Below are 15,514 nucleotides of genomic sequence, written 5' to 3'. Positions count from 1 at the left end.
TGTACCTCTTTCCTGAGTTCAACAGCTCAAACTATGAAAACAAAACATGAGAGTTATCAGACAGAATGGTCTTAGCCTGCCTGAGTGTTGCCTGATCAGAAAGCTCCTGCGGGTTGAGAGGTGCAGGGGTTCCCATAATTTTGCCTGCCGTCTTAACCCAGATTGAAAATCTGAGTTTTAGATTTTACTGTCAAACTCCCAAACCAGCTGGTAATACCATACCGAAGACTTGACTCTATTGATTTACATGATATTTTTACAGACCCCTAACACTCTAAGTCTGCGCAAGAAGTGGAGACGCTGATGAGTTCTGGCACATTGGTTACATGTGTGCACCACCTCAGGTCATTGTCAATATACACTCCTAAACATGTAAGAGAGGACACCTGCTTGATGCCATGACCCTGGATGGATACAGGGATCTGGTCTTCAGTTGATCTGGGATCTATCAGCATTTCCAAAGTTTTGCTTGTGTTAGAAATGGTCTCATACACTTGCATCATTGGACTACTTCCATTTGATTCCCTCTCATTCTTTCCTGCTTTGCATTTCTCACAAATCCCCTCATGAGTGTTTGCACAACACGGGTGCTGATCAAGGCATGAAGTGGCCTGTTGTTGTCCAGGGGCTGTGGGCAGGCCACGTCACACACACACACACACACACACACACACACACACACACACACACAATCGCAAATGTGCAATAACATCTTTAAGCAGCTTTACTTGAAAACAGTTTTCCTTCTTCTGTGGCTTATTGATATTCAGTTTGAATATCATTAGTTTGATAAGGCTTTATTGGCATGATGGTTAGAGTGAACAACTATTTGCCTATGTACATGCATAAACAGAGTAAGAAAAATAAGAAATGAATACACAGTTAGCTGCTCAACAGAAGCTAGAAGAAGAAATACAATTAGAATAACAAAAAAACTGTATTACTGTTTCTAAAATAAAAAAAATAAATCCTCAGTGTCTTTCTCTCTTGCCCTTGGTTGTTGGGCAGGTATCATTCTGGGCGTATTCTAAAGGAGTATGAGCAGAGCACAGGAATGAACGACGACTTCTGTGGAAACACGACTCCCCTCTCAAGTAAGAACCTCTTACTGTTGGGATCAGCTCTGAAACCCTTTGACCCCTGACTGTTTTCAGGAATTTCATATTTGGTTATAATTTGAGGCATTGTCCATGAATATCTCTCATTTTAGGATGCTACTGTCATTTATTTTTAATAGAATTAATTAAACAAATGTAAATATCTAAACAACTATTTGATGAATTGCCATGAAGTCTTAAAGATCCGCCTGCAGGCTCTTTTCTCTCTTTGTTCAGCATATTACTGTATTATATTATCTTTAATAAGTATAATAATAATACGTTTTAATACGTTTTTTGTATGAAAAAGTTAAACTCCCAGAGTAATTGATATTATGTTTTTGCTGTAACTACTGTTGTGATTTTTTTCATTTGCCTGGTCCATACTTAAAATGTTTACTTACTTTTTCATTCAAACCTCCAGTTTTTGAATTTTGCTTCTCAACAGCGTGAGCACTCTTTGAGGAGACACTTCAGTCATTTAATATTAAAGGATCGTCATTGTTGTTGAAAGTGAACTATCAATTTGGCAAAAACCCACTGGACTGGTTTAATGAATTAGAAACTAGCACTACTTAAAGGGTTATGTCAATCGTTGTCATCATAAATGCTCAGAATAATTAGTTTTTGGTAAAATCATTTAAAGGAATTCAGTGATGGCAGACTTCAGTCGTTAGTGAATACCTTTTTGAAGATAAAAAAATGAATAAAAGGGATTCAGGGGTCTGAGTTTAGGCCAGCTCCTTGTTATCCAGGTTGTTGTTATTGTTGTGAGGAAATCCTTACATCAACAAGCATCATAAAGTATCTTAAAGGAGAATTTTGAATCATAGGCATTTTAATGCTTCCATGCAGGCGACAGCCGTGACTATTATTAAAAACATTATGTTTTTAAGGTTGTCCGTCTGTACGTCCTGTCCCATGAACACTCGTGAACACGGTATCTCAGGAACACCTTCAGGGAATTTTCTTTTTTTAAATAAATTTTGCACAAATGTCCATTTGGACCCAAGGATGAACTAATTACATGTTGGTGGTCGAAGGTCACTGTCACCTCAGAAAACACATTTTTAGCCGTAACCTAACATAGCTAATAATTACAAAATATTACACAAATGTCTAATAGAGTCAATTATGAGGTTATGACATTTTAAATTCTTAAGGTCAACCTCACTTTTACATCATAATGTTCAGAATTATTCAACACCATAACTCAGAAACAGAAGGAGATTGTGACCATATGTCACACTTGGTTGGATAGGATTTGGATGACGATGTGTGTGTAAAGCGTCCATGTTTTAGAATTGTTAGTCATGGCTACAACTTTTATCCTGTTCCTCTGCTAATCCACCACAAGCTCATTGGTTATATATTGCTCTCTCTCTAGGTATTGAAATTTGGTATTAAATGATGAGACATTTTTTGATAATCAGTTCACTTCACTGGTTGGTGCCTAAAAATATTCAATTCGGTTCCCATCACTAATGCCATGCCATTTTTTATTATTTCATCCTTTTTTATTGTAAATATTCAAGCTTTATCTTTTTAGTTATTTTAAAGTTGTATCACATCTATACAAAAGGCATTAATAATAAAAACAAAAATACAAAACCCCATGAACAGTCTGGACTGCCTTTACATTAGTTTGTTGAATGATACATCAGCACTTCAGACCTCATCCGGTCGTTGACATGTAAACACAGTCCATTTTGCCCATTTATTTGCACATTGAGCCTCTTAAACTTTTATCTTATGAGTCAACCATTCCATTACACTTATTTCAGTCACTAGTTTAAACCATTTGTCTCGTGTTGGTGGGTCTGGTTTATAGCATCCCTTTGTAATGGCCTTTTAACAAGTTGCTAACAGAATTTTGTAACCAGTATCTTACTCTGACCCTCTCCCCCCAGGCCCCTGTCCCCAGTTGAAGCTCCTATGTGGAGCCGATTTCCTCGACACTTTCAAGATCCCTGGCCTGTGGCGGGACGACCACGTGGAGGAGGTGGTCGGGCGCTTCGGCCTCGTCTGCGTCAGTCGAGGGGGGCTTCAGCCCGAGCGAGCCGTGCACGAGTCGGACACGCTCTCGCGGCGGCGTCACAACATTTTCCTTGTGAGGGAATGGGTGAAGAATGAAACGAGCGCAACCGAGGTCCGCCGGGCTCTGAGAAGGAACCTGAGTGTGAAATACCTGATCCCAGACTCTGTGATAGAATATATTCACCAGCACAACCTCTACACGGACGACAGCGAGAGGAGAAATAAAGGCACAGTGCTGAGGCCGCTTGCTAAACAGGTACAGCCAGTGAAGAGTCTGGATGGATGACTGATAGATGGACGGCTGCAGCGGTGCACGGCTGAACACGGGCCTCTGAAGTGGGAATTCACTCACACTGATGAGAAGTTTTGTTAACTTCCACTGGACTGTTTGCACAACCTGCATAGAAGCACACCCAAATGTCTTCCTCCAGGCATCCCTTGTTTTCAGTAGGAAGCATCTACACAGGGCTGTGTCTTGTTAATCATACACATCGAGTACTGAGCCCCATCTTTTGTCAGTGAACATTTTGTTTCCTAAAAGTTTTTCATCCTTTGTAGTTTTACACATTTGACATCATTGCAGAGTTGGATAAATTGAAATAAAATCCATATATTTGAAATATTGTTATCTGACTGGTGTTTTCCCATGTAGCTATTTAAATGAATAAAATGATAACCATTACCATGAGTTTAAAGATAATGAGGTCACAAGTCCAAGTACCCCCAACGACCCAAATCTCAAACGACAGGGCTGCCGCTCGCCCTGCTGTGCAACACACAACACGACTAGTTTTGTTTTACCAATCATATTATTTATAAAAATACAACCTATCAGGCTTTGTCAGAGATAAAGCAGTAACATCCTGGACCTTTCTCTAGTCTCTATCCTTGATCTTTACACAGTCTACCAACCTTTATTAAAACAGAGATAGGCATTCAATGTTTGACAAATAATACATATTAGAAAATGAAGACTAAAGACATTTTAAAACTTATAACGTGAATCATAAGAACAAAAAATGCCACCATGTGTGTTTGTGTGTGCATCTTAATCACTCGGCTACCAGAATGCCCCATGTGTACGTGTTTAGCTTCCCCACATATGAAGGTCTTTGTTGGTGTCTCTACTCTGCAGCAGCCTCCCTACAGCAACACATTGTGGATCTATTCACTTTCCCCATTATCCACACACTGTGTCTACAAGCCTGTATTTCTTCCTCCAAAGGATTTAAAGTAATCCCGACAGTTGCTCAGCTACAGGAGGTGTTTTCTCATTGAGGCCAATGGCTGAAAGCGCCACTGTGACTGATTCTCACTGGCATCTTTTGTGTGTGTGTGTGTGTGTGTGTATGTGTGTGTGTGTGTGTGTGTGTGTGTGTGTGTGCCAGTCAGTGAAGGATTTAGACAGTGGGTTTGCTGCAGCTAGCCTAAAAGAGAGATTACCAAATTAATTGAGTTATTTAGGGGAAACAAGAGATACAACAGTCCTATTGTGCTAAATTGAGGATCATTTTAAGCTCAGGTGATTCTGCTTTTGTGCTGTGCATATTACCCACACTGTGTGCTCCACTCAGCCGCATCCACAAGCGCATCCGTTTTTTGATCTTTGTGTAATTTTATTCCATTAAGCTGAATGCTGAAGGCCCTGCATAATGATTTTAACATGATTAAAAACAGTCTCATCTTATACAACAGAACTAGGCCAAATCTGCCACACATGGAATTCCAAATATGTAGGTGTGCCTGTGTCAATTGAAAAAGCAGGTGTATTCATTCTAATCCCACATAAAGCCAATCTACATTATGTATGCATGCTGCATGTTCCAAGCATTCAATATGAAGGGAAGGTTTGGGGAGGATTGAGGGGTTACGTCAACCAGGGGAGGGAAGTGGAAGATAATCTGATTAAAGTGAATTTGGTTCAAGTTGGGGCTTTTAACAGCAGGTTCTACACTCAGGCACAAGTAGCCGTCCACAGTGGACCTCGTCATCATTCACTAGGAAAGCAGCAGAGCAACAGCCAACATGCCAGCTGATTTGAACGGATATTGGAAAATGATTTCCAATGATAACTTTGAGGAGTATCTTAAGGCTCTTGGTGAGTGTGTAGCAGGGGATAGTGGAGGCCAGGCCTGGTCTACTATTCATAGAAATCCTTATATTTCGACATTAGCGGAGTAAAATTGCAACTATATCTCACATTGTAAATAATGAGAGAAATGCAATTTTGCCGTGACACTTATCACAATATCAATATCTTTCAATTACTTCTATGTAATAACTATAGTTATTGTCATGAACATCTGTCATTTAAAAAAATCTTAACAAGAATGTTCTACTTTACCTTAAACTAAACAAGCTGGATTGAAAATATTTTATACAGTCTGCTGCTTCTAACTAAATCTGTACATACATGTATGTGAAACTGTGTGAGTCCACTAAGATTTCCTGCTTCTCCTGTTTCTTGTTCGTTTTCTCACCTTCCCTGGGGACCTGTTACAGAAGTTAACATTGCCATCAGGAAAATTGCCACCTTGTTGAAGCCTGACAAGGACATTGTCCACAATGGGGACCACATAATCATCAAAACCCTCAGCACCTTCAAAAACTACAACATGGACTTCCATGTGGGCAAAGAGTTTGAGGAGGATCTGTCTGGAGTGGATGACAGGAAATGCAAGGTAAGCATTTGGAGTGTCCAAAGGGGGTTTCATTTGAATGACTGTGAAGTACTTATGATGCATTAATGTTTGAAAAGTTTGAGAAACCTGTTAGACCTTCCCGAACCCTCATTGGTGCTAAACCTGTAGGTGTATAAACCTCTCTAAGGGCAACGCTCCAGACTTTAATGAGCACATGATGTGGTGAGAATTTTCCTTTTTTACAAAACTTTCCACCTACTCACAAAACTTTCCTCCAATTTTTCATGCTTGTGTCAATTAATTGATGATACTGCAGAAAAAGAAGTGGGAGAGGCGGAGAAATTAGACTCACATTCTTTGAATCAGATTGTGTCCCTGAATACTGAATAGGATTACAAATTATCTGAGGTCCCCTCTAGAAAAAGCTTTTTTTTGTATGCTGATTACAGATAAGCTGTTTAAGCTGTTTGGAGGGTGGCTGAGAGAAAAAGGTCACGTGCATCTGTATGTGCAGATTTGATCGGAATAATTATTTTAAACGGGTGGAGGAACACTGAGCCTCTCACTCGACATATGCATGTTTAAATCTAAATTCTCATGCATCCACATCATGTAACATTTTACACCCCTGCCTGGGATGTCATGCAGACCACCGTCACCTGGGAGGGGGACAAGCTGGTGTGTGTGCAGAAAGGAGAGATTGAAGGGAGAGGCTGGACCCACTGGGTGGACGGAGATGAGCTTCATCTGGTAAGAAAACATTGGCTCCTGCCATGAATATTGATGTCTGCAATTTGGACACTTTAATCCAAATCCAAAATGCCTCTCAGCACTGCATGTGCGGTGCATATTTTGTGGGACTTGTGAATTGGCCCACTAGCTCCAGGAGAAGTAACATTATCCTGTGAGGTGCATATGGATGTAACTCATTTACTGCCAAGTATTTTTGCATAAGGAACTACATCAAAAGATATACTGTTTAATGTGGGGGCGGGATCCAGCACACATCCACATCAACCACTGCCATGTTGACTTTTGACTTTTTTGCCATCTTGACTTTTTCAATCTAATTTATGTTAGAAGAACTTTTTTTTTTTTTTTTTTTTTAAATATCTCCTCTGTAAAATTAAAAGTGCGTTGCCCAGTGTGGCCTGTAATGAAACCATTAGCATCTAAAAAGACTCTAAAGTAATGACTAGCACATTACTATTTTCATTAGCTCAGCATTATCAGATTTCCCTGTGTGTGATTACTGCTATCAAAGCTAAGCAAAAATAATCTGCCACATTATTTGGTTTAAGTGATGCCAACAGATGTTTTCAATCAGAAGCCATGAAATTAGTTTATTAGTCTGAACTTTCCAAGAGCTGGGAGAGGGTTTTGAATGTAGAGCAACAGTGGTCTCTGGTGGCAGAATATCCTTTGCAATGTGGATGCCAGAAGGTATTTTAGAAAACTGACCTTTTGGAAAACCTTCAATTGTTCAACATACTGCACACCCCATGTCTCAATTTATACTTTACTAACAACTGACATATCCTCAGCCCCTCTTACTTCTAATACTGTTGATAAGTCAGACACATTTTAGTCTGTGATTGTGCTGGTTAGGGAAGACAGTACAGGGCTTTTGAACTGCAATCATTCTCCTCGGCATTCCAATTTGTCAAAATTACATTCCGAGTCCGTTCAAATCTAAAATAAATTTGTTTAAATCTAAACACTTTACATTGTCTTTTGGTCTCTGCAGGAGCTGAGAGCTGCAGGTGCTGTATGCAAGCAGGTCTTCAAGAAAACCTAAGCTGGCATTTATTGGACGAGATGGTGTCCCCGACTGACATCGGCTTACAGAGACGCTCCACACCCATGCCTCCAACGCACCATCCAACTTTCCCTTTGGTCATTTGTAGGCTACATCTCTCCATGTGTCCATCTACCCATGTGAAACACACATTTATTTTTCATTCATACTGTTGCCAAAGCCAATTCAAAGGGGCGAGTCAGTGTGTATCATGTAACATCACAAAATGCAATACTGTAAATATGTCTCAGGGCAAGTGCTCTTTTAATTACCAAGTTTAGATGTGTTGAAGCATACCGCTATTGTAGGTGTTGCTGATCTGACAGGTGAGCCAGATTGATAACGCAATGCTCTGCCTCAGAAAAGTAATGGATGGCAGTGAAGAGAAGAGAGCAGTGGGTTCATCCCATTTTAGTTCTTTGAGTCATTGCTGTGGATGGAAAAAGATGAAAATGTTTGTGTGGGAGGGTTGTAAACTTCTTTGCTACGGATGCTTAGTCTCAAGAATGGATATTAAATGTGATGTGTGTCTTTGTCCCTCCCAGTTCATTTGGGAATGTGCCATTGGTAGTAAAATGAATCAATCAATAAAGTACACAGTAATCAATGCCATCATGTCTTTTGTTAATCAGACTGGTTGGAAATGGACATGGTTTGTTTGACAGTCTGGTAATACTACAGACAAACCATTAAAATGATTGGTTGTTGTTTACTGAAGTTTCCCAGGCCCACAGATCAGCTGGTGGAAGCTCCTTTTATGCTAAAATGCATTTCCAAACGTGGACGAAGAATTTAAAGACCTCAAGGCTACTTGAGGATTTCAGTGATTAAAGCTAAGCCTGTGGAGCTTCGGCCAGACATCTCAAGGCACGCTGTGCTCTGTACCAGCTAATCTGTCAGCTCATTTTGTGCATTGCCATTTCCGATTGGGAAGTCATTATAAATTGTCCAACTCATTTGCTCATTCACTGCCGCTGCCGCCTGCCCTGCTGTGACGCCTCCTGCCGTTTCTTGTGCATTCACGCCCCACCAGCAGCCCGGCAGCTACCTGCGGCCTCTGTTTATTAATGTTTCCCCTAAGGGGTTGTTATTAATCTCTCCCTGCTCTTGCTTTGGCGGGTTAAAAATATTATTATGTCAGACAGAGGTCGAAATAGAGCCTGGCGCCAGGGTAAAAACTGCATTTGCATTTATTCTCAACAAAACGTTTCTAAGTGCAGAGATGGTCTGGCGGGAAGTAAGTTACTCAACTCTTATTTCGATCAGCAATCAAGAAACAGCTTAAAGTGCCCATATTATGAAAGAAACACTTTTCCTGGGATTTGGGGTGTTATTGTGAGTTTCTGGTGCTTCCACACGCACACAAACTTGGATAAACTATCCATGTTGTTTTGAGTGAGATACAAGTTTCTGAGTGTCCTCTACACGGCTTTCTACGTCTTTAGCAGGGACAAGGTGGCTAAATGTAACATGCTACCATTAGCCAATGGTAAAACTACTGCAGGCAAAAACTGCTACGGTTCTCAACGGCAAAACACTGCAACAACGCACACTAGCTCACCATAATCTCCAAAAGAACTACTTCCATGTCCTTGTTCTTCAGGTATTCCACAAGTACCCCTCGTTTAGAAGAAGTCTCCCAGCTAATCCTGCCTTGTGCTGATCAAAGTTGGAAACACACAGGGTGAAAACTGTGATCTGTGGCAATGTACAGTACAACAAAAATATGGTGAAACCACATAAACCTATTCTGGTACAACCTCAAAATACAAGTATGAACCTGAAAATGAGCATAATATGGGCGCTTTAACACAGGAGAGGATTTTCAGCCATTGCCTAATTTTAAAGGGCCCTTCTGCTTAAAAATGTGTATTTCTCATCTTATTTTTACTTTACTGGGCCGTTTTCATCAGGAGACTGGTTTCACATTTATCTGCTGTTTCTCTCTGCTCACTACTTAGAGCATGATTTTGTGACATCACAACTAACTTGCAAAGCTAACCATGGTTTAATGGACACTTAGCCTTCACGGAGAATGGACAGTGAAGTAGAAGACATCTTGAGTCCCATTAGTTCTATTACATACAGTATGTATAACATGTAATAGTTTAATAATGTCCCATAGTTCCATTAGAAAGGACCCATTTATTGATTACTGGAAGCAGGAAATGCACTTTAAGCAGTTACATGCATCGTTTCCTGTGGATCTCTTGAGCATATGCACTTCATTTAAATCCAGCGTGGGAATGCCAAGTACCATGTAGAAAGGTATCAAATGAGTAAGTCATGTAATGCTATAGCAGTATAAATGCAAACCTTAAATAGTATTGTAAATTGGGTTTGATATGATGAAAAAATCAAGGATTATAACTTTAAACATTTGAAGATGAAAAAAAATGGTTGCACATTACTGTAATAGATTATGAATTATTTTCAATGAGGGAAGAGTAGATCATTTTATATTCATGATTCAAGATAATTGAACTTTTTTCCAGGAAAACTATAACAGCAGACTATATGTATTTATTTATTTATAGTAGCAGAAATAGCACTGCTTCACCTTTCTGAGACTATAGTTCCCAGTTAGTATGCGGTTAGAAGATGGCTGTGTCTCATGTGACCTTGTTATTTGTTCACCCTGTGACTACACGAATCACAACGTGTAAATAGGAACACGTTGGTGTTATTTTGTCCCTTATTGGGAGCAGTAGCTAGTTGGAACCAGTTACCTGCAGGATCTTTGCTAGGCTAAGCTAATGCTGGGGGGGTTAGACAGAGTTACAGCACGCACGGAGATGAGAAGGGTATGTATGGACTTGTCTAACTCTGGGGGATAAGGTGGATAAGCTAAAGTCCCAATAAATCAGCATGTTCCTTTAAGCTTTTAAATTCCCATCAACAAAGCTCTTCCATCCTCTCCAATCTTGGGCCCTTCGCTCCAGATGTTGCCACGTCAGCCCTTCTTTCTTCATCTCCTGTTCTGTGGTTCTTTTCCAGGTGGTTCTCGGTCTGCCTCTCTTCCTCCTGCCCTGGGGGGGGGTCCACGTCAGCGCCTGTTTAGTGATTGATTTCTTTCTTTTGAATTGTGTGCGCTATCCACTTCCATTTCCTCCTCTGGATTTGCATTTCTATTGGGTCTTGTTTGGTGAGTTCCCACAGGTTGGCATTAGAGATGGTGTTGGGCCAGTGTAGTCCCAGGAGGCTTGATGAAGGTCTGCAGCTTATTGAGTGTGGTGGTGAGTTTCTGGGTCTGAATACTTTCTACTTACTCTCTGGTGCACACAAGAATCTTGCGAAAGTATCTTGTTCTCATAAAAAAAACAATCTTAGCCTAGCAAAATGTTTAATTAATCTGATATCTTATGTTAATATTCACAGCATGAAATCAGTTAATAGTAACCTTATCATCTTTAACTTTTTTTTGTTGACATTTACAGGAAGATAAATACCTCTTTCTCAGCAGCCATTCTGTGTGCTCATGAGACATGTATCTTATGAGCACCACAAAGTATCTTGTATCTAAAATTCCCCATGTCCCTCTAGGTTTTGTAACAAATGCTAATTTTTTGAACTTCAAAGCCAGTTGAACTTAATTAACCTTCATGGTCAAAGTTTAGGTATTCGCATTGGTGTTAGCATTTGAACTAGCTGCAGAAAAAGAACACATAAAGAGGACATACCATAGAAAAAGAAATGAGAATAGAACGGACTTTGAACTGTTTGCCGTAGTCATTTGGCTAGTTATAAATAAAATGGTGCTTAGAACTGTGTATTGACCATAGAAATAGGATGAGTTAGCCCGCTATAATGGTCACAGTAAAAAAAATAAAACGGCCGCCGCTCTGACCTTTCTCTTAATTGGAATAGGAATGTCCCTTCTATTCTCATCTGCGTGTGTCTAACGGACACACTATTGGCAGATGTTACATAACAGCCTCTCCTGTCTGTACATTGTGTGTGTGTGTGTGTGTGTGTGTGTGTGTGTGTGTGTGTGTGTACCCTCATCCTTTCGCAACTTTCCCCAATGGCTGTGTAAAGACTGAAAGAAAAGGGTGATTCTTCCCTTCCCCCTTTGAAAAAACTGACCCTGCCAATCCCCTTTAAGCTATAAACTCACTTATCAATAGTTCTTTGCCCTCATGCCCCTGGTGCCTCGCACATAAAAGCATTTGGACACCCTGCACCTTCCCCCTCCATACCCTGTCTAAAGTCTACACACACAACAGCGTCACCAGCTGCCATCATGCCTGCAGACTTCAGTGGGACATGGATTCTGGAAACCAATGACAAATTTGAGGAGTATTTGAAAGCGTTGAGTAAGACATTTTTCATTTTGGTGGGTTTAATTTTTCTTGTGATGTTCTCTATCTGTTTGTAAGTGGTGTTCCAATGTAATGTTACTGGTTGGACAACTGCACCAATAACATAATCATCCAACTTCCTTTAAAGAGTGTCCCTGTGTGCTATTGTTTATTCTAATCTAAAGCCAAACGTGTTATTGGTGTTATATGGTGGTAATGTTATTTCACTGCAGATTATTATTTTACTGCGATACAGAGTATACAACTATGATGCCAAATACTCAAATTATTTGGATTCTTGTCAATGGATATAATTTCTCATGGACATGAGATATACTTCATTTTGGAAATTAGGTCTTGATTTCTGTATCACGGACAAAAAATCAAGATCTACTTTCCTAGAAAGGAGCCAACTCTAAGATTAAACATAGAAGTAAATGAGTAATCTATGTCTGTGAAAAATATAATTGATCCACTATATTCTGCCTGCTCTGAAAATATTGTATAAACAAGTCTCTCTACTCTGGCTCTAGATATTGACTTTGCAACAAGGAAAATTGCCATCTCCCTGTCTCAGACCAAAGTGGTGGCCCAAGACGGAGAGAAGTTTACCTTCAAAACACTGAGCACCTTCAGGAATTATGAGCTCGCCTTCACCGTAGGGGTGGAGTTTGACGAGTGCACCAAGGGACTAGACAACAGAAACATCAAGGTGGGTTGACCTCTGACATATGGAGTCCTTAAAGTGAAAAGATTCAGTGATAGTTAATCTGTTTTTTCACCCCTTGTGTGACAATGAGAACACGTTATTATAGGGTGTTCAGGCCAGGGTAAATGGCCTCTGAAAACAGACGCAACCGACACTAATGTGCCAGTGATAAAAAAAAAAAAAATGACTGGTGATTAGCAGTGATGCACTGTTGAGGAAAAAAGGGGGGCTTGGATATATTATTTAAATCTTCAGCCTCTTATGATATCACTGACATCTAATGCCATTGTAATGCACAAAATGACAAAATTGCCAACGGTGCATCAGATCCCCGCGGGCATTTACTGCACGCCTTTTATCGTTCCCATTTTTCATTATCAAGCCACAAGTGAAAAAAGGGAATGTTGTGAGAGTAAAATAGATTCATTTTTAATTGAATTCATAATCTGTGAGTGGAGGTAATGGAAAAGAATGAAGCATTGTGTTTTACAGGCAAGTGAAATATATTACAATGTATGACTGATAAATAGATAGATAGATAGATAGATAGATAGATAGATAGATAGATAGATAGATAGATAGATAGATAGATAGATAGATACTATTCATTCTCTTGAGGAAATCAGGTGTATAAAGTAAAAAGTAAAAAATGTGCCAAAGAATATGCCGCATACTCCTAGAGGGATTTTCACACGGTCCAGGGGGTAACGTTGTGGGTATGAAGGATTCCATGCCAAAGAAGAGGATGTATAATGAGTCCACATAAAAAAAACTGGTTTCATTTGATGATTATACATCAACGAAGAAGTTTAGGGTCCTTCGAAGAGGACCCTAAACTGGTGAGTCTTTGTAGCTGCAGTAACCTTCAGGTTAAAAAGTGAGCCTGTGGTGGTAAAAATAGACGTGTAAGAGGAGGAGGCACTTCATTTTAGTGACAAAAGAAATTTCTTACCGCAATGTCAAGTAAAAAATACTTTAAATGTGCATTAAATAATTCATTCCGTCCATTGTTTAATGAATGCCCTATATGATGCCTTGTAGTGTCTGGTGACCTGGGAGGGGGACAAGCTGGTGTGCACTCAGAAAGGAGAGAAGGCCAACCGTGGCTGGAAACACTGGATCGAAGGAAACAAACTCTTCCTGGTGGGTCGGCAGTATCTGTCAAGATCATTTGGTTTTTGCGGAATGATTTGAACCAGAACATGGGCTGATGGATAAAAGAGAAATGTGTTGGATTAGTGGGATGTATAGCACAGCAGAATGGAACTGTTAAGTATGATGAGGATAGTTTTAAGTTATTGCTCTGAGTGTTCCCCCCCCCCCCTAACTATCCCTATTTCCTCCCACAGGAGCTGACGTGTGAAAATGTAGTTTGTGTTCAGGTATTCAAGAGAAAAGAATAAAAGGCTGTTTCTGTTTTCATGAACTCAGTTAACAATGTCTTTATTTGTTCCTCAATAACATGTGTTTCCAAATGTATAAACAAAACAAATAAAGGTGCTTTTCTGATATACATACAGTTTCTTGTTGTGTATAGAGACAAACATGTTACTATAATGGATTCACTTTGTGTGGGGGCTCACCCAAAATATATTCTGAGGGATTTTAACAGCATACTGCAAAAAAAGACTAATGAACTGACTTTTAGAAGAGTTATCATTTTCCCATTGTTTTATCAATTTCACATTACATAACTCCAAACACGTTACAGTTGGGTATTTTGTAAACCAATGCTTACATCGCCATCTGCTGGACAAATATGGAAGTATCTTGGAGGTGAGGTTTGATGACGTCTGATCATTTAACAAAACAATAATGGATCTAAGCTTTAGAAATCTCAACTTTGAACTCAGCTCATGTTACATGAGAATTACAGTACTAAGTAAGACAACTTGATTCAACTGATGTTACTAATAAACAAACTCAATTACCAAACTAGATGATTTAAAGTGACAGTAATTAGTAAATTAGTAAAGATAATAGAACTGGATGTTTCAATCCCTTTAGAAGGAAACTCTTGACAGTAGGCTAGCAGTCAGTGTGGAGTGGTGAAAAGGAAGGTAAGGTATCTCATTAGGGTCACCAGGTGGGCACCCTGCTTCATTGATGTTTCGCTAACTGAAGCCCACAACGTCTTCAGAGGAATCAACAGTGTGCTCAGTTTCCCAGGTACACCCCCATCATGAAATACCCTCCATTTCCCTAACTGGCTCTGCATGGCAGGGGCGTCCTTCGCCTGTTGGGCCTAAGCCTGACCGCATACCATCATCTACCTTACTGCTTTTTTCGGCAGCGCTTGTCATGGACTTGATGGCCTGCTGGAGGGACAGGCCTCCCCCCTATTTTTGTCAGCTAACTGGTGGTAGTTGTGGCAACAAATGCCTAGGCCACCTCAATGGCCAAGCAGGGGAGACAGAACAACTAGGAGGGCCTGGAGAAGAAAAAGCTCAGCTGGCGTGACACATACGATCTGCTACCCTCCCCCCAAAATCTGAAAGAGTGGCATGGAGAAGATCCCGCCTGTCCCGTGTCAAGTACCTGCATCCCTAATCAGGGAAAAGGACGCCCCTGCTCTGCAGAGCCCATAAGAGAAATGGAAGGTATGGCATGGAGGGGTTGTACCTGGAACGCGGGTACACTATGGAGACCTCTGGATATGTTGTGGGCTTCAATCAGAGAAACGTTGATGAAGCAGGGCGCCCACCTAATGACCCTACCGACATACCTTAACCTCTTTTTCACCACTCCACAACAACTGCTTCTGTAAAGAGTTTCCTTCTAAAGGGATTGAAACATCCAGTATATTAGCTTCACTGATTACTAAGCCTTTAATTTTAAAATCCTATTTCAGAATGGTCCAATCTTGGCACACTGGAGATGTGTTCTGTCATGGTTTGCGTGTTTTGCTTTGTTTTTGTTCCTCCTTATTT

General features: G+C 40.2%; 2 protein-coding genes across 2 annotated transcripts in view; both read left to right on the top strand.

The window, feature by feature from the left end:
• LOC116699364 (uncharacterized) overlaps window positions 1–14,099 on the top strand; it is a 19,340-nt gene extending 5,241 nt beyond the window's left edge. The window contains exons 4-12 of the mRNA XM_032531900.1: window positions 1,009–1,094; window positions 3,008–3,417; window positions 5,136–5,232; window positions 5,637–5,815; window positions 6,425–6,526; window positions 11,686–11,890; window positions 12,409–12,587; window positions 13,626–13,727; window positions 13,934–14,099. Coding sequence (XP_032387791.1) covers window positions 1,009–1,094; window positions 3,008–3,417; window positions 5,136–5,232; window positions 5,637–5,815; window positions 6,425–6,526; window positions 11,686–11,890; window positions 12,409–12,587; window positions 13,626–13,727; window positions 13,934–13,987 — 1,414 coding nt within the window. The 3' untranslated portion in view covers window positions 13,988–14,099. The remainder of the gene's footprint in view (window positions 1–1,008; window positions 1,095–3,007; window positions 3,418–5,135; window positions 5,233–5,636; window positions 5,816–6,424; window positions 6,527–11,685; window positions 11,891–12,408; window positions 12,588–13,625; window positions 13,728–13,933) is intronic.
• On the top strand, window positions 4,964–8,181 carry rbp1.1 (retinol binding protein 1, cellular, tandem duplicate 1). Its single transcript, XM_032532618.1, has 4 exons — window positions 4,964–5,232; window positions 5,637–5,815; window positions 6,425–6,526; window positions 7,524–8,181. The coding sequence occupies exons 1-4, from the start codon at window positions 5,160–5,162 to the stop codon at window positions 7,572–7,574; spliced, it is 405 nt and encodes a 134-aa protein (XP_032388509.1). The 5' UTR covers window positions 4,964–5,159; the 3' UTR covers window positions 7,575–8,181.
• Window positions 14,100–15,514: the final 1,415 nt, after the last annotated feature.

The sequence above is a fragment of the Etheostoma spectabile genome, chromosome 12 (genome assembly GCF_008692095.1).
Source record: "Etheostoma spectabile isolate EspeVRDwgs_2016 chromosome 12, UIUC_Espe_1.0, whole genome shotgun sequence".
In the NCBI taxonomy this organism is placed as follows: Eukaryota; Metazoa; Chordata; class Actinopteri; order Perciformes; family Percidae; genus Etheostoma; species Etheostoma spectabile.
This window is presented reverse-complemented; position numbering and strand designations above follow the sequence as displayed.

Coding starts and splice junctions, on each gene's coding strand:
- rbp1.1 (XM_032532618.1), top strand. CDS start 5,160: ATGCCAGCTGATTTGAACGGATATTGGAAAATGATTTCCAATGATAAC. Junction 5,233..5,636: donor GGAGTATCTTAAGGCTCTTG/GTGAGTGTGTAG, acceptor GACCTGTTACAG/AAGTTAACATTGCCATCAGG. Junction 6,527..7,523: donor ACGGAGATGAGCTTCATCTG/GTAAGAAAACAT, acceptor TGGTCTCTGCAG/GAGCTGAGAGCTGCAGGTGC.